The sequence below is a fragment of the Petaurus breviceps genome, unplaced genomic scaffold (assembly GCF_028583685.1).
Source record: "Petaurus breviceps papuanus isolate PSGF00001 unplaced genomic scaffold, PetGlider_PUasm1.0 688, whole genome shotgun sequence".
In the NCBI taxonomy this organism is placed as follows: Eukaryota; Metazoa; Chordata; class Mammalia; order Diprotodontia; family Petauridae; genus Petaurus; species Petaurus breviceps.
In genome coordinates, this window is record NW_027186457.1 from 14,610,267 (window position 1) to 14,635,036 (window position 24,770).

The following is a 24,770-nucleotide window of genomic DNA, read 5'->3' on the forward strand; positions in this document are numbered from 1 at the left end:
TGTCTCTCTCTCTGTCTCTCTCTGTCTCTCTCTCTGTCTCTCTCTCTGTCTCTCTGTCTCTGTCTCTCTCTCTGTCTCTCTCTCTCTCTCTCTCTCTCTCTCTCTCTCTCTCTCTCTCTCTCTCTCTCTCTCTCTCTCTCTCTCTCTCTCTCTCTCTCTCTCTCTCTCTCTCTCTCTCTCTCTCTCTCTCTCTCTCTCTCTCTCTCTCTCTCTCTCTCTCTCTCTCTCTTTCTCTCTCTCCCTCCCCCTCTCCATACACACACTGCCTAATGACTACAGCGTTGGGTTAAAGACATCATTAAAAGGTAAGAAAGCACAGGTTCAATACATGAGGATCTTGTTGGTAAAATGCTATGAAAGTGAAAATCACCATCCTTCTCCCCAAGTGAAAGTGACAGACCCCATCAGCACAGGGGATTTCACTTCACTGCTTCTGCAGAATGCACCTGGAGGGAGGGTACTGCTTTTTTAGGCTGGGGAAGTATTTGTTGCATCAAAACAAAACATAACATTTAAAAATAAAGATGTAAGAAGAATCTTGTTCATCTAATGTATTCTAGGGTGTTTGTTAAATATCTAGAGGCAACTAAGCAGCACAGAGCTTTGGGTCTGCGGGTTCAGGAAGACCTGAGTTCAAATCTGATATCTAGCTTTGTGACCTTGGGCAAGTCATTTAACCTCTATGTGCCTCAGTTTCCTCAGCTGTAAAGTAAGGATAACAAAAGCACCTCCCTTTCCGGGGTTGTTGTGAGGATCAAATGAGGTAATAATTGTAATGCTTATCCTCCTCCTTTCCTTCCCCTCTTGGGATAAAGGTAGGCAGAAATACTTGCCATTGGCTACTTCCACTGCCAAAAGCTAACATTTATATAGCACATTAAAGTTTTCAAAAATGTTCTACATGGTATAATTTGATCCTGTTTGGTAGGTGCTATCACTCGCATTTTACAGATGAGGAAATTGAGGCTGAAAGTAGTTACATGACTTGCCCAAGGTCATCTAGCTAGTAAGTGTCCAAGACTATATTTCAGCTGAAGACTCCCTGACTCTGGTCTCATGCTATCCTAGAGAATTCTACAGGTAAATTATAATGGGGCCAGTCCATTATCACAGATAGAATGGTGGTCCAAAATTACCCAGAAAGAACACTGATACATAAAAATTTTAAAACATTTTTAATAGATAGTGTTTATTTTTTCTCTTTCCACCAGGGGTCGAGCTGCCTGAGTATCTATTCTTACCAGTGAAATGCAAATTCCCTGATTTTCTAGTCCTGTTGGCATCAGTCAATAACAGAGCTGATAGTATTTTTTAAAACTAGGACTAGTCCAAAAGGAGAGAACGTGCAGTTGAAATATACGTCTTCCATAGAGGAAGGGCTGTTGTATTGTAGGAACAGGAAGCAAATATGACCAGTATCTCCCAGGAGGATCCCTGCCCCTTTCCTACTCTGAGACTGGCAACACCAGTAGAGAGACCACGGACCTCTGGGATGGTACTTAGATTGGCCATTATAAAAGCTTTATAGCTTGAGTGTGTTAGGAGAGAGTGATCAAGAGAGACCTTCAAGGCAGATCAGCACACTTCAAGGTGGAGAACATCTTGGCATTTTGGGGTGATTTTCTGGGTTTATCTGTATTTTTTATATTTCCCTGTGTTGTATGTGTGACTATGTAGTTCTTGTACACTGGGCTGCACTGGGAGCTAAGGTCTTAAATAAAGCAAATGCCAAGGAATTTGGATGATGGTGACTTTACATCACAAGGTCAGTGGTAGCCACACCCTTGAAAACATCCTTTCCCATTCTCTTGAACACCTCTGTAATTAGAGGTTATATGACTCTGCTAATCAAAAGCTATAGGACCCTTACATATTAAAAATGATTGACAGTCACCTTCTCTCCTTAGCCCTAGTAACTCAATAGATGGACCCCCTAGAGACACAAGTAGATAGTTATAAAATACCTAATCCCTCTGCTTTATTACCTATCCACCCCCCTTTTTGAATAGTTTTCACTAGTATATTCACTATTTTTTGAATGGTGTTGGAACTGTTGACCCTCTGTGACATGCAGATCAGTTGGAATGACTAAAAGATCACTTTAGGTTTAAATGAGTACAATTGGTGTGTCAAGACTTTGAATCACACAGTAGCTAGATAGCCTTACTTACTAATAGCATTTCACTAGTATTTAATGATGGAATTTTCTACACTGAGCATGACAGTCTAATCAACTTTTTATGAATGTATGAATGAATGAATAAAAAAACATTCAAGTCCTTACTATGTGTCAAGCACTATGGTAAGCATTGAGAATACTAAAAGGAGGGGCAGTGAGGTCACATAGTACAGTAGTATAGTTAGTTCAAACACACAGATGCACACACACAAACACACACACAGACACACACACATACAGTATCTAATAGATAGAGCCCTGGAGTCAGGAGCACCTGAGTTCAAATCTGAGCTCAGACACTTACTAGCTGTATTACCTTGGGCAAGTTGCTTAACCCTGGCTGTCTCAAAAAGAAAAATAAAAGAGAGAGAATGCTAATAGGAAAAGTGAGACAGTTCCTGCTCTCATGAAACTCAGACTAATTAGGGCAGATAACACATAAAAAGAGTCCAGCTTCTGGGGAAATGCATCAGAAGTCTTAAGCATGAAGTAGAGAGGTTAGTAAAAGCCCTAGGGGCTCTTAGTGTGTATTAGGAGGACCTATGACTCATCTCACAAGTCTAAATGGCATGGTGTCAGGCCAAATGGTACGGTCTAGAGGTCCTCCATTTCACTGGAAAGATAAAAGTTGCTACTTTATATTTCAATTCCAATTTATCTTGATTCTGACCACTAGGTCTTCAAAGCAAGGTCCTGAAGGAATTCTTGGCCACAGATCTCTAGAGAAGGTTTGTCTTGTCATGCAGAGAGGCAATGTGGTATTGTGGATAGAGTAATAAGCTTGAGGTGAGGAAGAGCTAAGTTCAAATCCTGTCCCCGAAACATAGTAGCAATGAGACCTTAGGCAAGTCTCTTGTTCTCTTTTTGTTTCAATTCCTTCATTTTCAAAATGAGGAAAATAATACTTTTGCTACCATGTTATTTTTTAAGGCTTGAATGATATCAATCAACAAGCACCTACTATGTGCCAGGCCCTGTACCAGATGGTGTGATATAAATATAAAGAGTGAAACTCATATCAGCTTCCTGTAGTATAGTAAATACCATTCATGGGGACTAGAGAGTTCTTAGTGAGAGAAAAAAATTATGTCAAGTTTACCATAGAACTCAAGTCATCACACTTTCATTCTCGAAGTTTTTGGTCAGGGACAAATTAAAGACATGGATCTCTTGACTAGTTAGCACTCCATCTGTGATTGGACTTCTCCTGTCATTGATCCAAGACTTTTTTTGGATCATTCAGGATTATGAAAAAGGAGCCTCAAACAGGCATACAATAAATTTGCCAAGAGAACAAATAGAAAGTTCCATTTGGGATGTAGTTTGGACGGGATGAAAATTTTGGGATGCCATTTGGAATCCTTAATGTACCTTTCTCTTTATTACAGATGCCATCTCTCTTAACCTGCAGGACTGAGGAATATTCATATACACTGATAACATTCTTATCTACTCTGTGAATTACACAAAACATAATACAGTTGATTCTAACTATGCCAAAATGACTCTGCAATTGTCATGCAAAGATGGAAAATTACCAGACTAGTTAGGAAGGAATTCTTGGTATATACACCACAGGCCAGTTAATGGTGTTTATGGAGTAATTCCTGATGTGGATGGCTCTTCTGGTAATAAAGACCTATAGGTTGCTGGAATTCACCAAGCATTCCTGCCCCTTGATTATGGACTTCTCATCTATAACTCCCTTATTCCTAAACCTTCTGAAAACCTTAAGTACTTTCAGTGAGGAGACATATGTGAGAAAGAGGTCCTACTCCCTTCTAAATCATTCTGATCCTCAGTATCTTTTTGCAGGAAAATTAAATGGCTCCCATATGGCTATTGAGACTGTCTCTCACTATCTATCACATTTTGCTCCCTGTGCCTTATCTTCTTGGGAACTATTTGAAACAAAGCAGCTAAATAGTTTAGGAAAAAACTGATTATCATCAAGAGTGCATTCAAGACATTGTGTGACCATCTTAAGAAATAGAAAAATAGGGGAAATAAGGAAAGGACAAAAGAAAGGAAGGAAGGGAGGAAGGAAAGAAGGAAGGAAGGAAAGAAGGAAGGAAGGAAGGAAGGAAGGAAGGAAGGAAGGAAGGAAGGAAGGAAGGAAGGAAGGAAGGGAGAGAGGAAGGGAGGGAGGGAGGAAGGGAGGGAGGAAGGGAGGGAAGAAGAAAAAGAAAAGGAGGAAGGAGAAAGGAGAAAAGAAGAAAGAAAAAGAAAAGAAGGAAGGGATAAAAGAGAAAGGAAGGGATAAAAGAGAAAGGAAGAAAGAAAAAAGGAAGAAAAAGAAAGAAAAGGAAGGAAAGAAGAAAAGAAGTGAAGGAAGAAAGAATAAAGAAAGGAAGAAACAAAGAAAAAGAAGGGAAGAAAAGAAGGAAGGAAGGAAGAAAAAGAAAGGAAAAAAAGACTGAACATTTATGAAATGCATATTATGTCCCCAAAACTGTGTTAAAAGCTGGGTATAAAACAAAACCAAAACAAAAAGACAGTTTCTACTTTCAAGCAGCTTACATTCTCATGGGGGAAGACAATACATGAAAGGGAGGGTGAAGAATGATAGATCAACATCTTTCCATAGAAATTTTGATTGCCTTCAATACAACTATAGTGGGATCTGTATTTACTTTTTCTTCTTTCTTTTTTTTTTAAAGCAGATTTGACTCCTAGTTTTACTTTGTCTTAGAGTAGAGGTGTCAAACAGAGCCTCATGTAGAGCACAAAATTCCTGAATGTGACCTGAACAAGATTAAAATGTACTTGGGAAATGTTTAACAAAATAAATAAAAATAGATGATATTAACACGTGGTTTTATAAGTCAACGTGAAGTTGCAGGGATCCATATGTACACGCTAGTGGCCCCCATGTCTTTTTGAGTGTGACATCACTGTTGTAGAGAGACAGAAGTTTGGGGCCAATACTTTATCACATAAAGTTGTGTTTAGGTGTGCTGAAAATAATACTGAGACTTAAGAATTTTGCTGCCAGCCAGTGATAGTAAGATGGTGGAATTTACCAAGTAAAAGAAACAGCACTGACTCAGACTATTCCCACAATCAAGAAGGTAGGACAATTTATCTGCAGAGCAAGGAGAGAACAGCTATTTTCAATAATTATGAGAACACAAGCTTCTCTGCTCCATTGAGTTAGCCCATAATCCATTTGAAAAAGCCAAAGCTAGCTCAGGGTCACAAAAGTTCTTCCCTATTTTCTTGTGTGTTCCTGGTCTGACAGTAAGATGTAACAGGACTGTGATATAGACTCTCCTGATTGTTTCATAGACAGGACACTAACCCTTTCAAAGAGGGGAAATTTCATCAATTAAAAAAAATTCCATTAATGAGCATTTATTTTCTCTATTTCTCACATCCAAATTTAAAAAGAAAGTGCAAAAAAAAGATTTAAAAAATATACACGGTCAAGCAAAATTCTAACTTCATCATGTCCAAAAATACTTATCATAGTATCTTGAGTCTATTACTTTCTATCAGGAGGTAGGTAGTATATATTATCATTATTGGTTCTTTGGAATTACAGTTGGTCATTGCATTGATCAGAGTTTTTAAGTTTTTTTAAAAGTGGTTTATCTTTACAATGTTGTTATTATATAAATTGCTATTCTGGTTCTGCCCATTTCATTTTGCATCAGTTCAATCAAGTCTTCCCAGGTTTCTCCAGATCCATTACTTTATTCATTTCATAGCATAATAATATTCTCTTACATTTGTGCACCATGATTTATTCACCCTTTCCCCAACTGATGGGCACTCCCTTGGTTTCCAGTACTTTGTTACAATGAAAAGGGCTACTATAAATATTTTTGTAAATATGGATCCATTTTTCTATTTCTTTAATTGCTCTGGATATACAAGCCTAGAAGTAGTATTTCTGGGTCAAAGGGGATTCACAGTTTATTGACTTTTAGGTTATAGTTCCAAATTGCTTTCTAGAATGGCTGGATAAATTCACAGCTTCACCAATAGAGCATGCTGGGCCTGTTTTCCATCAGTCCTCTGAACATCTGTCATTTTAAAAAATTGTCTTTGCCAGTCTGATGGGTGTGAATAGAAACCTCAGAGCTGCTTTCATTTTCTTTTTTAAAGTATTAATGATTTGGAGCATTTTTTTTCATATGCTTGTTGATTGTTTGGATTTCTTCTTTTGAAAACTGCCTGTTTGTATTCTTTGACCATTTATCAATTGGAGAATAGCTCTTATTCTTATAAACTTTGATTTATTACTTATACATCTTAGAAATGAGACTTCTATCAAAGAAACCTGCTACAAAAATTCCTCCCTCGCCCAGCAAACTGGGGATTTTATACCTGAAGAGTTCTTGCATATATACGCCTTTGTGTATGTGCTGTGTAGGGAAAGATATATAGAAATGCTACAATTCTGTCATGACTGATTGGCAACCAGGCTTGTGGAGATGTGAAAACTTTTAATCTTTTCACCTGTTTTGGTGGTCTCAGCTCTAGAATGATATAAATAATGTTATCTTATCCTGTGCAACATGTCTCTGGTTCCCTGACCCTATGATGATTCCTAAAGAGCCCCTATAGATACTTCCTATCCCTCCATGGCTCTTTTAGCCTTGGATTTTATTCTAACTCTCCTTCAGCCCTTCCTATGATCAGGACAGGGCACTATGAAAGTGTCAGATATGTTGACTAGCAGAGTGTCACTGTAAAATAGGAGTATCCTCTTAGCGATATATTCTTTGTCCAAGCATGCTGCTCTCACTAGTTAACAAGCAATTTTGTTGGATCATGGGATCAGAATATAAAGCTGTGTATAGGGCCCCAGAAATTATCTTGAAAGATAATAGCTGTGGACATCTACATCATATGCTGTATGATATACTGCAGAGAGGTGGTGGGACATAGTGGACATTGGGATAGCTTTGGAATTAGATGACCTGGATTGAAGTCCACCCTTAGCTTGTGTGACACCATGGACAAGTCACTTAACCTTTCAGTTGTTTTAGGGCTAGATTTCTTTCTTAAGGACCAGGTCTTAACCACAAACCACTCTAGTTCTCATTGATTGGCCAATGGTAGGTCTCAGGTCAAGCCCCACCTGGTCATTGTTTGGATCTTGATTGGCTCAGAGTGAATGCAAGTAACAATTGTTTCTGCTTTATCCATAAACCCCGAGGGTCTTCCCTCCCCGATTGATTTTTTTTTGACTAGGTAACCAAGGCCATTTTCTGCCTCATTTCTTATCTATCCTTAATCACAGAATGGTCATTGCCTCAGTCAAACTGAGACCTGTTAAAGACCTTAGTTTAAAAAGGCCAAGGTCTCCCACTGCATCCTAGACCATCTGCAGTCCTCCTGATCTATACCTTGACATTGGACACAGATAACTCTGGAGAAGAAAGTGAGGTTGGTGACCTTGCACAGCCCTCCCTCATCTAAATCCAATTCACTTGCATGTCATGTTTAAGAACAATGGTGCCTAGTTAATAGTCATCTCTACTAGTCCACAATAGAACCTAGGTGGCACAATGGATAGAACACTGGACTTGGAGTCAAGAAGTCCCAAGTTCAAATCCATTCTCAGATACTTACTAGCTGTGTAACCCTGTGCCAATCACTTCACCTCCCCCCTCAGTTTTTTCAGCTATAAAATGGGGATAAAAATAGTACCTACCTCATAGGGTTGCTGTGAGGATCAAATAAAATAATATTTATAAAATATTATACCTTGCAAACCTTAAAACCTGTATAAATATGCTAAGGTATTTGCTAAAATTATTAAGTGTAACAGACCTGGGATAGGCATTTTTTTCTCTTTTTTTTTCTTTATAGACTAATTTATAGCACAACCTTTTACAGTGAAATCAAATATTTAAAAGAACCTGAATCCTTAATTTATGGGTACGGTAATTGAAGATGCTTACTTCATGAAAGCCTGAAGAAAAGAAGGGTGGGTTCTCTCTAGATATAAAGGTATATCCTTTATATTCCTTCTGACTTTTTATAATTATAGGTTCCTGTCTTGGGGTCAGTGAACTTGTTTTTAAAAAAATATATTTCGATAAAATATTTGATTGAAAAACTAAAAATATTTTAACTATATTTCAATACAACTTTTTCCCCTTATAATCCTACATATTTTATTTTATGCATTTAAAAACATGATACGAACTTCCCTAGAGTGCCAAAAGAGTATCTGATCCACAACACAAGGTTAATAATCCTGGCCTTAGACTACAGTTATTTATTTCATATTACATTAAATATTCATTTCTCTTTCCATTACACTAAATGCTGACTTCTGAGACTCTGACCATTGGAAGAGTCCATGCCAATTAGCTAACTGCCTATCTTTTACTTTGAACAAGTAGACCTCTAGGGCTTACTATGTTCCTTTAACAATATTCACAGAGAGGTATAATAAGTTTATAAAGGAATTTTTTATTTTTCAGAACATGGAACAATACTGAGATTTTCCTCCTGAAACTTTTGAGAACTTCCTTTATCATTGATTTTAAGAGTTATTTTGGCATTGTGGAAAAGCTCTTTTGGAGGACAATAGACCAAGATACTTTCACTAGTATTTGGGAAGGTGTTGAGAGGTAAAGATTATTTTTCTAATCAACAGGTCTGGCATTGAACCCCTGAAGCTTTCTTGAACAGGAAGCTTATATAAACGGAACATTGCTCTGAAGAAAAGCACAGCCCAATGGGAACCATGTGTCAAAAAATAAACCAATGTTTTTAGAGCTTTATAAAAACCTATTTTTTCATGTTGACAGAAGAGGAAATGAGGCCATGGGTCCAAGTCCATCTTGGGTTATATTAGATCTAAAATGAGCACTGTGGTCTTGATAACATAACTGTTCCTGTCTTCTTCCAAAGACAGATGATGACAATGTTCATATGGGGACAACAGGAGTAGAGATGAACATGGCAGAGGCTGTGATCCATCACCATAATGGCCAAAACCAAACCAATACAAAATAAAAAAAATGAGGGCTTAGTTTAAAACATAGATTGTATTGGCATCTGTGTAGTACAACTACAAAATTCAGGGTATCCCAAAATTCTTACACAGTTGTAAGCTATTAAAGCTTACAACTGAACTAAGACTTTGGGGAAATACTTTATAGGTTCTTTCAGGTCACTGGATACATACATTTTTATATACCCCACAAGAATTCTTGTTCACATTTAGGTTAGTTGATACAGATGCTGAATTTCCTTCCAACTCAGAGATTTGGGGATTTTGGAGATGCCATTAATGCAAAATTCTTTCATATAGCCCTGGAGTGGAGTTGTAAGTACTAACTGAAAGTAAAGACACTACAAGGGAAATAAAACCCAAGATAGATGCCAAGGGGAGGGAGGGGAGCAAGAAAGGAGTGAAGGTTCCTTGAAAGGGAGGTAAGAAAGTACCCAAGAGAAACTTCTCTAAGGTTACCATTTTGCCTCGGGACACAATGAACTCTTCAGCATGAAAAAGCATTCAATCATTGAAGTTACACATATACAAACTATAAGTGTCAGAGACAGTCTGATCTCTCAAACCATTTAATGAAATTGGCTGGTTCTCAGAAGAATTCATTCAACAAATATTTCATAAATGACTGTTATTTGTAATGCACTGTGTTCTGTGCTTCAGGTAGTAGAAAGATACATATTACAGTGTCCCTGCCTTCAAAGAGCTTCTCAGTCAAGCCTGTAGCCAACAATGCATGAATAATGGTGAAGAACATCAAAACCGATGCATAAAAAATCCAATATTTGAGCCAGTTTGTGGACTTGTAATGTAACTATGCAACTGCCTTAGTCATTTTTAATTACTCTTATTGTTCAGTCACTCAGTGTGTCCATCTCTTTGGGACCCTGTCTATGGAGTTTTCTTGATGAAGATACTCCTTTTCCAGATTAAAGTAAACAAAGATTAAGTGACTTGCTTAGTACATGCTAGCAAATTCCTGAGGCTGGATTTGAACTAACGTCTTTCAGACTGCAGGCCCAGCATTCAATCCATTGAACCATCAGCTTCTTTCATTCTTAATTACTGCATGTCAGATATTTTTGTAATTCAATGTGGTTAGCAGTACAGCACCTAGCACAATGCATTGCACACAATGGGTATTTAATAAAAAAAAATATAGAATTATAATAGAGTTAAATTGGCCCATGCAACTTGGTTGCCACTTTAAAAATTATAATAAAAAGAGGAAAAAAAATAATGATGACACTAGTCATTGCTTTTTGACAGTTAAAGGAAAGCCAGTGGCCTTCTCCACCAAGCTGATGGAAAGTGAAAACCTGGTATGTTTATCATGAAAACCTTGAGTGGAGACTTTCATTTGTAAAGTCATTTATCACCTCCATAAATTGATCGTTTTTAGATTTCAACATCTCCACTGACCAGTAATGGAAGTAGGAGAAATAGCATTCTGGAGACTTCCTGTTAAGTTGTCTTATAGGGAACGGATGAATTATGATTTTTTGTTTTCTAAGGCACACAGCAGAGGTCTAGTCTCCTTCAAGAAAAACTCCATTTAGCTTTCAGCTCCATCATGGAAAAGACACACACACAAATTCCTGTCCCCACTCCCACCTGGCTCTGCCAAATGAAGCACTAACCTGTCAGACCAGCAGCTTCTGCAGACAAGAAGGCACTCCAAGACAGGAGGAAAAACAGACCCGTTTCCAGCATGGGGAACTCACACAGCTTTGTGAATTTGGTCAAGTGATAAAGATTTGTTAAGGAAAACAACCAACTGACCTTACAGGCATATGTGACCCAGGACTACAGAGAAACACCGTGTTGGAGTGGTCAGATCATCAGAAACCAAAGCAGAGGACTTGAGTTTAATTCTCTTATTTGTTACCTTGGGGCATGTTGCTTCTCTTTGGTTGGCCTCAGTTTCCCTATCTCTAAAATAAGGCAATTGGATTATATGACACTTAAAGTCCCCTTTGGCTCCAAATCAATTATCAATGCTTACTTGCAGGTTGGACCAAGAAAAATCTTTCTCAGACATTATATTTATATAACTTCTCTCCACCATGAAGTCTAAGTAAACTCCAGTGGTTCCTTATTAAATCAAATATAAACACCCTGGCACTTAAGAGTCTTTCATAGTTTGACTACAACCTTCCTTTCTAGTCCAGGACTTAGTCTAGTCTGGGTCCCAATTATTGTGGATAATGTTTTTCCCATGGAATAGTTGCATTATTTGAATGTGTGCTGCATATTTCTACTGACCTGGAACCAATTACCATATTTTACATAATCATAATTTCAAATAATGAGAATTTGAATAGACGCACCCACTTTACAGATTCATTATCCTCATTAATCAGACCTAGCTGTATTATACATCACTCTCTTTCCCATATGCTTCCATCTACCCCAGCTGGCTTTCTTGCTGTTTCTCTCATATGGTATTACATCTCCCATTCTTGTGGCTTTGCCCAGGCTGTCTCTGATGTCTGGAATGCCCTCCATCCTGACCGCTGTTTCTTAGAATCCATAGCTTCCTTCAAACCTTAGCTCAAACACTATTTTCTGCATGAGGCATTTTTGGACCCCTCAGCTAGTTGTTACCTCCCTCCCCCCACTAACATACGGGTGGGATGATTTCCTCAACCCTGCCCTATGTATGCTAAGTGATATGATATCCAGGTAATCAATTTGTAGACCTTAAACTACACGTGGAAAATTCCTTCTAACTATAGTGATATTGCATAAGAATTGTGTTTGGATTGGCCAAGAAAATTTGACCAACCCTCAGGGCATGCTCATAGATGATCAAACTAGTTAGAATCATATTCATTTAAAATTCATTTAAAAAGTTGTAGCAAGCATAGCATTCCAGTCTTGTGGAAGACAAGAGAGATATCTGGGAAGGCATCTTTGAGCAGAAGAGTTGGGCTGGGGGAAGTCCCTAGGAATGTCTGGTTCTTTCTTCTGATGCCTTTCTATTCATAGATGTCATAATACATGCTGCTATTTTGATACTCAAAAGTTTCTAGTAAACTGAATTTGCTTCAACCACAAAGAGACCAGCTTGGATGAGCTAGAGAGAAATATAAATATTAAGTTATGCAGAGAATCCAAACTCTGTCTAGACATTGAGAATTTTCCTAACTGGAGGCCCAGACCAGTTGTGACTGAGCCCATAACTTTTAGCCTAAAATAAACTTTCTAAAGCAGAAATGGACCTTAAGGACCATTATGTTGCCCCTAGGCTTAAAACAAATTTAATTGTAACAGACTGTTACTGATCTATATATCTGCAGGATGAATGTTCCTCTAGTCTAGTAACTGCTTAATTTTTTTATTTTTGCATCATCAGTGCCTAGCATAGTTCCTGGAACATATTGTAGACTTAATAAATGCTTGTTGATGGGAATTGATCCAGAAATGCTTTGAAATTCCTGGTGTGTACTGTACCTCATTTAGGGAATCTTAAAAGAATTGTAAAAAGCAGGCCCCCTGCAAGCCTTTGATGAGAATAAATGTGAATGAATGTTCTGGGGGAAAAAAATCTCTTACCAAAATGGGGAAGAACGGTTTAGCCATGGGCAAAAATATAACCCCAAACTGAAAATTATCTTTGAGTTGATTTTCATCAGGAGAAATGGCCAGGGGAAAATGGAACTCAGGAGGGGCAAATGAGGATGGTTTGGCTGCTCTTCCTGGAGTGTATATGCTGGAGAAATACCATTTCTCTAGAGAGGATCCTACATAGCCTAGGGTTAGATCGTTTATAGATTCTTTTTTCTTTAGGAGGGAAATGAGGTCTAGAGAAATTATAATACTCAGTGATAGAGAAGTTGGCCATTCCTTCTTGGAATAATTAGGATGGGAAAGAGGTTTTGTTTTTCTTTTTTACCCCCAATTCAGACAAGGTACCTTATGTTTGAGAGTCATTGACATTTTTTTTTGGTCAGGGTGACAAATTTAATTTCTAGTCTCTAGATTGCCAATGAAACAGGGAGTACATGACCAGAGTCTGCAAATGCCAACAAGATAGAGAGTCCACGACTGGAGCCTGCCAATGAATGGAAAGTGATGCCATGACTAAAAGTATATGATATCTCTGAAAGCTTACATTATAGCTGTTCCATGATCGGAAAGCTTTGCAATGGGAGATGGCCAGAGTCCTAGAGTCAGGGAGACTTAGTAAACACTCTGCTGGTCATGTAACTGTGGCCATGCCCCTTAATTTTCCTCCACCTTAGTTTTCTTATCTGTAAAATGGGGCTAATAATAGCACCTGCCTTATAGGGCTATTGTGAAGATCAAATAAGATTATATATGTAAATTGCTTTGGAAATGTTGAGGCATTATATAAATGTTGGCCATTATTTTCATCATGATTGTTAATGTTGAAAAAGAAGGTTAGATTGAGAATAAGGAGATTTTACATGAAGGCAGGTGTTCTTGACTTTTTGGCCATCCTGGATTCCTTGGGTAGTCTGGTGAAGTCAGTGGACCCCTTCTCAGAATAATGTCTGTAAACGCACAAAATTAAATGGGCAGGATTACAAAGGAATACAATTCTACTGGAGCGCAGTTACTCAGGAATTTGGGTTGTGTCTTCCTGGGTCTGCCTTGTAGAGTCCATGGATCCCGTTAAGATTGACCCCCAGTGCCCTTCATCCTAGAATCTCTTCTGACTTGTTAGTCCCTCCTTCCCCTTGCTTGGTCATGCTACATTGGAAGGGAGGGCTGGGGCTCATGGTTGTATTCCCTTCTCTAGAAATGCCATATGCTCCTAGTGGGCTGCAAGCTCTGGACTGAGATCATGTTGCCTTTGCATTTCTCTCTCTAGCACAATGCTTGGCATGTAGAAAGTGGGTGTTTAATAACTGTAGGACTGAGACACAGGGGCCTGTAATGGGAATGTAAATTTAAAGATCTTCCCTGCCCCTAGGCTAAAGTGCACCTGGAGCCTGGGGTGGGAGGCTTGTTTTTCAGTAGATACTTTTTGATTGGCCAGTGGGTCCAGAAGGTTGTTATATTCTCTGAGCCAGGAGAAGGCTATATAAACCCTGATTTGAGGCTTTGCTTTGGGGCTCACTTTGAGAAGTGTCCTGTGATTTGATCTGGATTCTGGGAAGCCGTTGTCCAGAGCCCTCCGGCTTTGAAAAACCCAGATGTTGAAACCCAGATGTTGATTTGGTATGGATGTAATGGTTGGACAGTTTGAAATCTGTCTACTTGATCTGTTTCTGTCTTGATAATTCTACCTGTATACTTTGAAGTTCGGGGTGCTGACCTTTCTCCCCTGAACGAGGTAAACGATATATGTTTGACTGATTAAAATAAGCTTGTTAACCCATTTTGAGTTGCTTTCCTTTATCAAAGCAGATCCAAGAACCTATGTTGGCAGCAATCCCTGAAGATGCTTGGGGTGCTTGCTGCCACAGGGCCTTAGGCCTCACTTAGCCTAGCTCCCTCCTTCCATAGATGAGGAAACTTAGGCCAAAAGTGACTAAGTGACCTCGGTGACTTGTCCAAGGCTATCAAGGCAGCAAGTACCAGATCTAGGCCTTAAAAGTGTGTTCTGTGTCTGAGTCCTTTCCGGCAGACTTATACTGTCTGGTTTCAAGTCCCATCTCAGGCTTTGTGACTCGGGGCAGTCACTAAATCTCTCTGAGCCACATATCCCTTAACTCCAAAATGGAAATAACATTTTTAGCACCAGCCTCATAGGGCATTGTGAGGAAAACACTTTGTTCACTGTAAAATGCCATATAAATGTGAGGTACGGTTTTTTAATGGCTCTATGATCTCATCTCTGAGGGTAAGCTATCATTATGATTTAAGAAAATTTCAATGTTGTTATTCAGTTGTTTCCATTCCTGTCAGACTTTTCATGACCCCATTTGGGGTTTTCTTGCAAAGATTCTTGAATGGTTTGCCATTTCCTTCCCCAGTTCATTTTACAAATAAGGTAACTGAGGAAAATAGGGTCAAGGGACTTACCCAGGGTTGAACAGGTAGTAAGTGTCTGAGGCTATATTTGAACTTAGGAAGATGAGTCTTCCTGAATCTGGGCTTGGTGCTCTAACCACTGCAATGAGGAAATTGCATGAGTGGGTTTCTTCACAATAGCACCTTTACTGAAAGCTGAGAATTAGTGGCAAAAAAAACCCCAAACCCGAAACCAAAATAAGCCCACTTCTTTGTGTAAAGGAAAAGATTTGGGTTATCTTCAGTTTTTGACTAAGACAAAATTTAGGAGTTAATCCTGACCATGAATTAGCCATTTTTACTCCTTTGTAAGTAAGCATTGTGTATGTGCATGTGTGTGTGTGTGTGTATGTGTGTGTGTGTGAACATTTGTTCTGATAAAAGACTTGCAGTCAAGCTGGTTTTTACAGCTCTTTGAGGCCCCTGAATGGGCTTGGCAGACAGTCTCCTTCATCTTGTATGCTACAAAAGAAGAATTCTGGCTGGCATGAGCGGACCCTGCTTAGAATATCAGCAGACACAGACGAGGCTGAAGGGCACCCTGCCATTTTGACCTTCTCCAGAGGACAGCTCAGCTTTGGCCTAGACCCAAGGGCTTGGGTTGGAGCCATGGTGAGCCTGGAAAACTCTCTAAACTTTCCTGGTTCTTGACCCCAGTTCTCGCCCTTAGGTTCACTGGAGCTGGAAGGGATCTTCAAAGTTATCCAACTCAACCCTTTCATTTCATGGATGATGAAAATGAGTCTTACAGAGGTGAAGAGATTTGTCCAAGGTCCCACAGGGAGTAAATGGCAGAGTTAGGCTTTGACCCCAGCATCCTGACTCTAGATGTAGAGGTTTTCTAGTGTCCCAGGCTGCCTGCCTCCCTAGGTCTTAGCAGAGTCCCTTTGAGAGAGTAATTGCTTGATAAATGTTTGTTGAGTTTGAGAGTCACTGATGACTTGTTTCTTCTCTGTCCACATCCTCCTTGAACATTTGATGGTATCACTCTCTCCCTCCTTCAGGAAAACGTCTTTTCTGTTGTCTTTATGAGAAATTATAATAGCCTGGTTATTCTCTATTCCTTCTCTAGCTTCTTGCCTAGTTTCCTTTCTCCCCTTCTGTCTCCTCTCTCAGCAGCTAGGTGGCACAGTGGATAGAGCACTCGGCCTGGAGTCAGGAAGACTCATCTTTCTGAGTTCAAATCTGGCCTCAGACTCTTACTAGCTGTGTGACCCTGGGCAAGTCACTTAACCTTATTTGCATTAGTTTATCATCTATATATGAAATGGAGGAGAAAATGGAAAACCACTCCAGTATCTTTGCCAAGAAAACCTCAAAGAGGGTCATGAAGAGTTGGACATGACTGAAAAACTACTAAACAGTCTCCTCTCTGAGGATATTTCAAAAGACTCAGTTGTAAGAATGTTTGAATGTGGTATGGCAGAAGCAATATGGAACTGGGATGGAGAAGACTTAACTTCTGGTCCCAATTCTGTTGCTTTTGAGTTGTATGACTAGAAGCAAATAAGTGGATAGAGTAATATTGAGCCTGGAATCAGGGAGAACTGAGTTCAAGTCTGGACTCAGACACTTTTTAGCTGAGTGACCCTAAGTCACTTAATCTTTATTTCCCTCAGTTTCCTCTTCTGTAAAATGGGGTGATAATAGCACCTATGCTGAGGGTTGTCATGAGCATGAGATAATAGAATATCTGTAAAATGATTTGCAAACTATAGTAGTAGTAGCAGTAGCAATAATCGTAGTGGTGGTGGTGATGGTAATAGTAGTAGTAATAGTAGTAGTCAGTCACAGTAATAGTCAATCTATCTGAGCCTTAATTTCCTAATCTATAAACTAGAGAAAAGAATTTCTATGGGAATTACAGGATTTCAAATTTGAAAGTATAAGGGACCTTGGGTGTCATCCAATTTTACAGATGAGGAACCTAGGTCTAGAGAAATTTAAATATTTTGAAAGGGATGAGGATAAACTAAAAAGGTAGCACACCATAGTGGATAGAGAGTTAGCCTCATAGGCAGGCCCAGAGAAGGCCTGGGTTAAGGCTCCCCAACTAACACATAGCATCTGTTGGACCCAGGCAAGCCACTGTACCTCAGTCCTCCTAAGAAAATCTCAGAGATTATGAATTGCACAGTAAATGCCATCTGCATTGAGAGAAGGGTTTCCACGCAGGGAGTACCCTACCCCAGTGAAGTAACAGGATTGGTGTAACCCAATCAAATATAAGCTATTATTTTACACTCTTCTTGGGTTTCTCCCCTCTCTCTCCTTGGATGAAGCTGCCCCAGCTCACATCTTCACTTTTTATATCTTTGTGAAAGAATTCCTAAAATTTCACCCTCTAGAAATGAGCTCTGAATTCTAGGAATCATCTCTTTCCACTTTCCTTTTCTGTTTCTTTCCAAATCCATTTTCCATTGCGTGGTCAATAAACTCAAATTTAAACTCAAAACCTTGTCCTTAAACCTATTTCCCCTTCTGTTATTTTTTCTATTTCTGTTTATGTTAATCAAAATTCATTCTCCTTTTTGCCTTGGCTCAAAACACTTCTGTGTTGTTTGATTCTTCTCTCTCTACTTATCTACAAACCACCATCAAAGTCTAGTGATTTTCTTTAAAATAGCTCTCTTTTACATTCTATCTTTTTCATTCATTCTGTCACTCCCCTAGGACAGGCCTTTATCCCATTCGTCCTGGATTACTGCAATAACCTAACTGGTCTCTACCTCTAGTCTTTCTTTGCTCTCATCCAGGGGTTCTTAACTCTCTTGTGTGTCATGGGCCCATTTAGTAGGCTGGTAAAGCCTATGGACACCTGAGAATAAAGTTTTTAAATACATAAGATAAAATAAATAGGGTTGCAAAGGAAAACAATTGTATTAAACAGTTATCAAAATATTAAAAATTCTAATTTCATGGACCCTCCCTAATATCCATGGGTCCCTGGTTAACGACTCTTCCCCTAAGCCATCTCTCATGAAATCAATTTTATTAAAAGCCTGTTCTCACTACCTACTCCCTAGATCAAAATCTCAAATGATTCTCCATTGCTTATTGAATAAAAGTGAGAACTCTCTGCCTGGTATTCAGAGGCCCTGGCTATCCTAGCCCACTCTTTCTCCATAACCTTATCTCTTCCTGCTTGCCAATCCCTCCACTCCAGTCAGGGTAGTCCTTTCACCATCACTAGAATGTGCAGAATTCATTCTGCTTTCATTTCTCTTTCCTTCTATCCCCCCATCCTTTCCCACTTGAATTCCTGATTTCAAAATCCTCCCCATCCTTCATGAACTAGCTAAAAGCCCATCTCACCTGGGAAATTTTCTCTGACCACTCCACTGTTCTCTTCCTTTCAGTTCTCTGACATTTTTCTCAGTTAATCATTTTCTGCCCCATGAAATTTGCTAATTACTTTTTGAGTGTCTATATTTTCTCATTTTTCAAGAGTTCACTCTGCATGAGGGCAGATTACCACTTCTTGTAATTAGTTCATATACCTAATACAGGGCTGATAATAGCCTATTTTTGATAAATATTTAATTGAATTGAATTTGCTTCAATATGTAGGGCCTACACTAAACTCCATCCCATAGTCTATAAACCGAATAGAGACATTGGCATATACACACAGGGGTCTTCTGATTGGAAACTACCCTGAAATCACACAATCTTAATAAGGAGATGGGGGTTCAGTTAATATAAAAGTTTAGTAGAGTATTGGTTGGTTGTTTCCTGATTTATGCCTGCCTCTTAGTAAACCTTTGAATTCTTTGATTTCTGGGACCTAACCTGTTTTTGAAACTGGTGAAAAAAAACAAACAACAATTTTCTTGGTTCTCTCTACAGAGACAACATGGTACAGGAGAAAGAACTGAGTCTGGAGTCAGAGATTTTTTGTTCAGTCATATGCAATTCTTTTGACCTCATTTGGGGTTTTCTTGGCAAAAATACTGGAGTAGTTTGTTGCTTTCTTCTCCTGCTCATTTGACAGATGAGGAAACTGAAATAAACAGGGCTAAATGACTTGCCCAGGGTCACCTAGCTAGTGTCTAGGTTGGATTCGTTAAGTGTCTGAGTTCGGATTTGACCGCAGGCCTTCCTGAATCCAGGCTAGGCACTCTGCGCACACTGGTGCCACCTACCTGTCAGAGGACCTAGATTCAGTCCCAACTGTGAAGCTCACTCCTGTCTATGACTTTGAGCAAGTCATAGGATCACAGATAATGAGCTGGAAGGGCCTTAAGGGTTATCTAGTCCAAAATCCTTATTTGGCAGATAAGGAAACTGAGGCACAGAGAGGTCAGGTAACTAAGTAGTAAAACCAGGATTCGAACTTTTATCCTATGGATTGAAATTTAGCACAATTTCAACTACACTGTATTAGTTTCTTCATTTACAAAACATGAGTGTGGGACTTAATAGCCCCTGAGATCTCTCACAACTGAAAGTCTATGGTCTTATTATCCTCCGAGAGAATTCTATCAAGAGAGTTTTCTGGGGGGACAGATTGTTGCAAAATTATTTAGTTTCATCTTTGACTGGGAAGTGCTTGTTGGTATGGTGGATAGAGGGCTGTGTTGAGAGTCAAGATGACCTGCTTTCAATTCCTTTCTCAGTCATCTACTAGCTGTGTGACCCTGGGAAAGTCCCTTAACCTCTGTGTGCCTCAGTTTCTTCACCTGTAAAATGGGAATAATAATGGCATCCACCTCCCAGGGTTGTTGTAAGGACCAAAGGAGATACTATTTGTAAAGTGCTTTGTAAACCTCAGTGCTCTATATAGATGCCAGTTATTATTATTACATGCACAACCAAACTTACAGCATTGCATTTGGTTCTTGGAGCACATAGTCATGACCCACTGTCCATCCTTGTTGACACACAGTGGATCGGGATTCTGCTCTAACATATCAAAATGCTTCCAGCCTCCAGAATTGTTTTTCTTTTTTAATAAATTAAAACAAAACAAAAAGAAAACAAACTAGCTAACCACAAAGGATATCAGAGCTGTGACAATGGCATAGGCAGACCCCATAGCAAACGATCCTGCAAAGATTCCAAGGAAGTTCCCAACAGATTGGAAGAACGCAGCAGCATCAAAAGCATTTGGGTTGTCCTTGGGACTATAAATAGATATGGAACTGAAAAGACAAAAAAGAAGGAGAATGAGTTAGCACAATCATATAAGCGCAATGCCCAGGCCAGCCCTTAGTGAACCCCCCATGGTGGAAGAATGAATGCTTTCATCCAACAAGGTGCTGACTGTAGTAGGTTAGATAGAGGCCAAATGTGGCCCTCTAGGTCCTCAAGTGCAGCCCTTTGACTGAATCCAAACTCCGATTAGTAGAACTATCCAGTAAGACAGAGATATGAGCAAAGCTGGCCTTTTAAGCAGCCTGATCTAAGAATCTCCTCATTCTGCTGCTAGTCAGTAAACATTTTTATATCGGAAGCATCGTAAAGAATATCGTTTCCGAGCAAACTAGACATTAAAACATGGTAGGTGTATAAGGAATCTGCAGAGAAGATGGATAACGGTGAATTATTTATTGGCCATATGTCTTTGGTGCTGTTATATATTCACAAATGTTCCTGGTTTAAAAAAGTGCACTTTTATGGCTTATGCACAAATGGCCTATACAAATCATGGTGTGTACAGAATCTTCAGCTGTGATCTTGTCGTAAACCACAATGCATTTCTCTTCTTTACCAGTGTAACCCTTCGGAAACAAAACTCTGGCAATGTCAACCGTAGCGCAATATTAACCCCTGGGGAGGAAAAAAGCTCACATTTTCCCACAGAAACAAACTGCTGCAGCTGCTACAGGTTATCTTTTACATCCCAGTTCTGGCAGATGCTGTCAGATTTATTTCCACTAAGAAAATCATTCTACCAGTGGGACCACTCTATACTTCCATAGCTTTCAGGATGCCAGGCTTGCCATTTTCTCCCAGTGCCACCAGACCTAGGAAGTACAAGCCATTTCCTAACTTAGGAAATTTTCTGGACCACCATGTTAAAATTAATGGAGGTATCAAGACTAGGTACTTCCCCCCAAACTCATCCATTCACACTTATGATTCTTGTACCTCTTTTTCGTTAAACGTTTGGGACCTTTTAAACTCATTAGGATTCAAATAAAGAGATTTTGGGATTTGATTTGAGAGGATAGTTTGGTATCTCTGACACAAATCTAAACTTAGACATTACAAAGAAGCAGGTGAAATATTTTTGGCTCTGATGATTTGTTTTCTAAGCTGATATCTTTTGTTTGGAGACTAGTTAGAGACAGCACTAGAAAGCAGAGCCTAATTCTCTGACAAGAAGCCCAGTGCATACCAGAGACTGTTTGAAATAAGCTTAGTTTTTATCTCACGACTTTAAGCCCCAGAACTAGGCCAAACACTTTCCTCTTTGATCCTGTAATTGGATAATGAAGAAGAATGTGGATATTGAGTGTAACCCTTGAAATTTATGACAGAAAAGTACTACCTTTGATGCGCCTTCCCCCACCCCACCCTCCTTTTTATAAAGTATTATGCTTTGCAGAAAACCAGGTTTAGGCCTATTGTATCTGCTGGTAACAAGGAATGCTACAAAGTCTCATTGCCCAGTGCCCAAGGCTTATTTATAGGTTTGAGATACTGGCTTGGACTGAGATTAGTAAACTTCTCCATTCCAATGTGGTAATGATAAATATAATGATAAACCATTCTGCTTGCATTCTGTCCTCCAGGGAGGCTTTTCACATATTAACACAGCTTTGCAAATAATTTTCTAAAATCATTATGTTGGCAAAGATGCCTTTTGATGCACAGAATTTGCATCCAACTCAATTCAAACAGGAAAGAGTATTCATTCTCTGGCTCTGAAGTCAGAGTTCAAATCCCATCTCAGACACTGACTGTGCCCTTGGACAAAGCATTCAATTTCCCTGGACCTTTGTTTCCTCATGTGCAAAATGAGGGACTGGACCAGACAGATAGTCACTTCCAACTTCTGTTCTATCCCCCAAATTTTATGTTCATCAATTCAATTTATTAAGTGTTTATTATATGTAAGATACTGTGCTAGATGCCAGACTTTTTTTTAAGGAGCTATCCCCTTCCCTTATAGAACATATATTCTCCTGGGAGGTGGGTGTGGGGTGGGGGTATCACAACATGTTTAGTAATAAGTAAATATAAAACAAATATGAATGTTAGAAGATTTTTTTTCTCATTTGTATTGCTATGTATGGGGTCAGTAAAGTACAAATAATTGGGGGAATCAGTAAAGGCTTATATGTAGGGGGGACTGAGCTGAATCTTGAAAGGAATTATGGACTCCAAGAGGCAGAAGTTAAAAGGGAGAGTACACTTGGCATGGGAAATAGCCCATACAAAGCCATGGAGTTGGGAAATGGTATGCTATGTATAGGTAAGTTAGTCTGACTAGAACCTAAAGGATGTGAAAGGAAATCACACATAATCAGTCCAGAAAGGGAGTCTGGAGCCAGACTGAAGGCCCTGAAAGGTGAAACTGAGAAGTTTGAATTTTTATCCTACAGGCAACAGGAAGTCACTGGAGATTCTTTAGGAGGAAAGGGCAATGGTCCATGTATGTGCTTTAGGAATATTAATTTGGCTTGTGTTGAGGATGGATGAAAGAGAGGAGGGACAGGTAGCAGAGAGAACCTTGAGGAGACTTTTGTAATAGTCCAGGTGAGGGATGATGAGGTCACAAATTATGGTGGTGGCCATAAGGATTTTTAAAAAGGGCATGGCCATAAGTCATGTTGCAGAGGTCAAACTGACAAGCATGGGCTGATTAGATATGAAAGGTGAGGCAGAATGAAGAGCTGAGGTTGATGCCAAGGCTGTGAGCCTTGGAGACTGGAAGGTTAGTGATGGTGCCCTTGAAATACATAGGAAAGTAAGAGACAGGGGTAGATTTAGAGGGAAAAATAACGAGTTCTGTTTTTGACATATTGATCCTGAGATGCCTCTGGGCTGTCCAGGTGGTTATAGTCTAGCAAACATTGAGTGATGTGGCACTGAGACTCAGGAGAGAGATGGGAGCTAGATATGGGATTTGAGAGTTGTTGGCATAGACATGATAGCTGAACCCATGGGAGCTGATGAGATCTCCAAAAGAAAGAAAATATATGTGAAGAGAGAAGGGAAGGGGGGTCTAGGACCAAGTCCTGATTATAGGATATGGGATATAATCCACCAGAGGAGACTGAGAAAGAAAAGTCAGACAACTACCATGTTTCCCCGATAATAAGACCTATCCCGAAAATAAGCCCTATTGAGATTGCTACTGTAGTGAAGGTGATCCCCTGCGCTACACGCTACATTACGGTACCCTCTGTATGCACCGTTCCCCCCCCCGCCCCCCCGTGAAACGCACACCGCGCTCCGAGCTGCATCCAATAAGAGCTGCAGCAGTGAGTGCATCATCCTGTTCTTCCCCAGTGATTTGCTTATTGAATAAAGGTACATTTTTTTGTTCACATTTACCTGTTTATTAAAATTGCTGTCAATGTTCATTAAAACAAGCCCTCCCCTGAAAATAAGCCCTCTGGTGTTTTTCTGTCCAAAAAAAAATAATAAGACAGTGTCTTATTATCGGGGAAACATGGTAGGAGAAGATTAGGGAAAGATCTATGTCAGAAAAATCTAAGGAGAGAGAGAATTCAGTATGAGGGGGCTCATGTTTGCTTTGAGCTGAGAACTCTCACTAGGGAGAGGCTCTGATGGGGTTATAGAGTACAGTGGTTATATCTGTATCTTCTCTTGGCACTTTCCCTACCCTTCTCTGTCTGTCTCTGTCTCTCTCTCTCTGTCTGTCTCTGTCTCTCTCTCTGTCTCTGTCTCTCTCTGTCTTTCTTTCTGTCTCTCTGTCTCTGTCTCTCTCTGCGTTGTCCTTTGGCAGTCCTGCTAAGCAATCTATAGGTTGAGCTGGTACTTTAAGGAGAGTAGGGGAAGCCATATGGCTTTTGAGGATGAGGACCCCTCTTGAGGAGATAATGGGTTCAAAGATTTCATTAAAATGACAATTGCCTGAGGGGAATGCCTTCTGGATTTAACTTGGCCAGTTGCCATGGTAACTGCAAAAGTTGGCAAATAACCTTTCCATATCTCTCTTTTAACTGTGAAGGCTTTGTTCTTTTAATTTCCCATTAGCAAAGTTTCCCATTGGTAAAATTGAGTTTCATGATCCACATATAGTACCTTATTGCATTTTAAACTTTGAACCTGAATCATTAGACTAGTCTTGTATGGGCCTTGCTTACAATAGGGTATCAATAGTGCTAAAGTTTTTAGAGAGGTCAAGAATGATGAAGATTTAGAAAAGGCCATTGTATGAAATAATCAAGAAATTCTTGTGAGATTCTTTTCTCTTGAGGAAAGAAAAGAAGATTGGAAACAGATGTTGTAGGAAATTCAACAGAGAGCAAAAAAAACCCCAAAAACCCAAACTGATATGTAACAATAAGGGCCCAAGTGATATTAGATGATTAAAATGTAGTGGATCCAGTCAGCGTGGTTGTGTGACTTTCTTCAAGATCATCCACTAGTCTGCAAGTAGGCACAGAGACTTGGACAACCAAGACAATCTAGATATGGGAATTTAGAAAG

General features: G+C 39.4%; 1 protein-coding gene across 2 annotated transcripts in view; it reads right to left on the reverse strand.

Moving 5' to 3' along the window:
* Positions 1-24,770, reverse strand: part of SLC9A9 (solute carrier family 9 member A9) — a 741,333-nt gene that overhangs the window by 398,834 nt on the left and 317,729 nt on the right. For both annotated transcript variants that reach the window (XM_069104699.1, XM_069104698.1), the window contains exons 7-8: positions 20,146-20,284; positions 10,796-10,901 (exon numbers count right to left, since the gene is read on the reverse strand). In XM_069104699.1, coding sequence (XP_068960800.1) covers positions 10,796-10,901; positions 20,146-20,284 — 245 coding nt within the window. The remainder of the gene's footprint in view (positions 1-10,795; positions 10,902-20,145; positions 20,285-24,770) is intronic.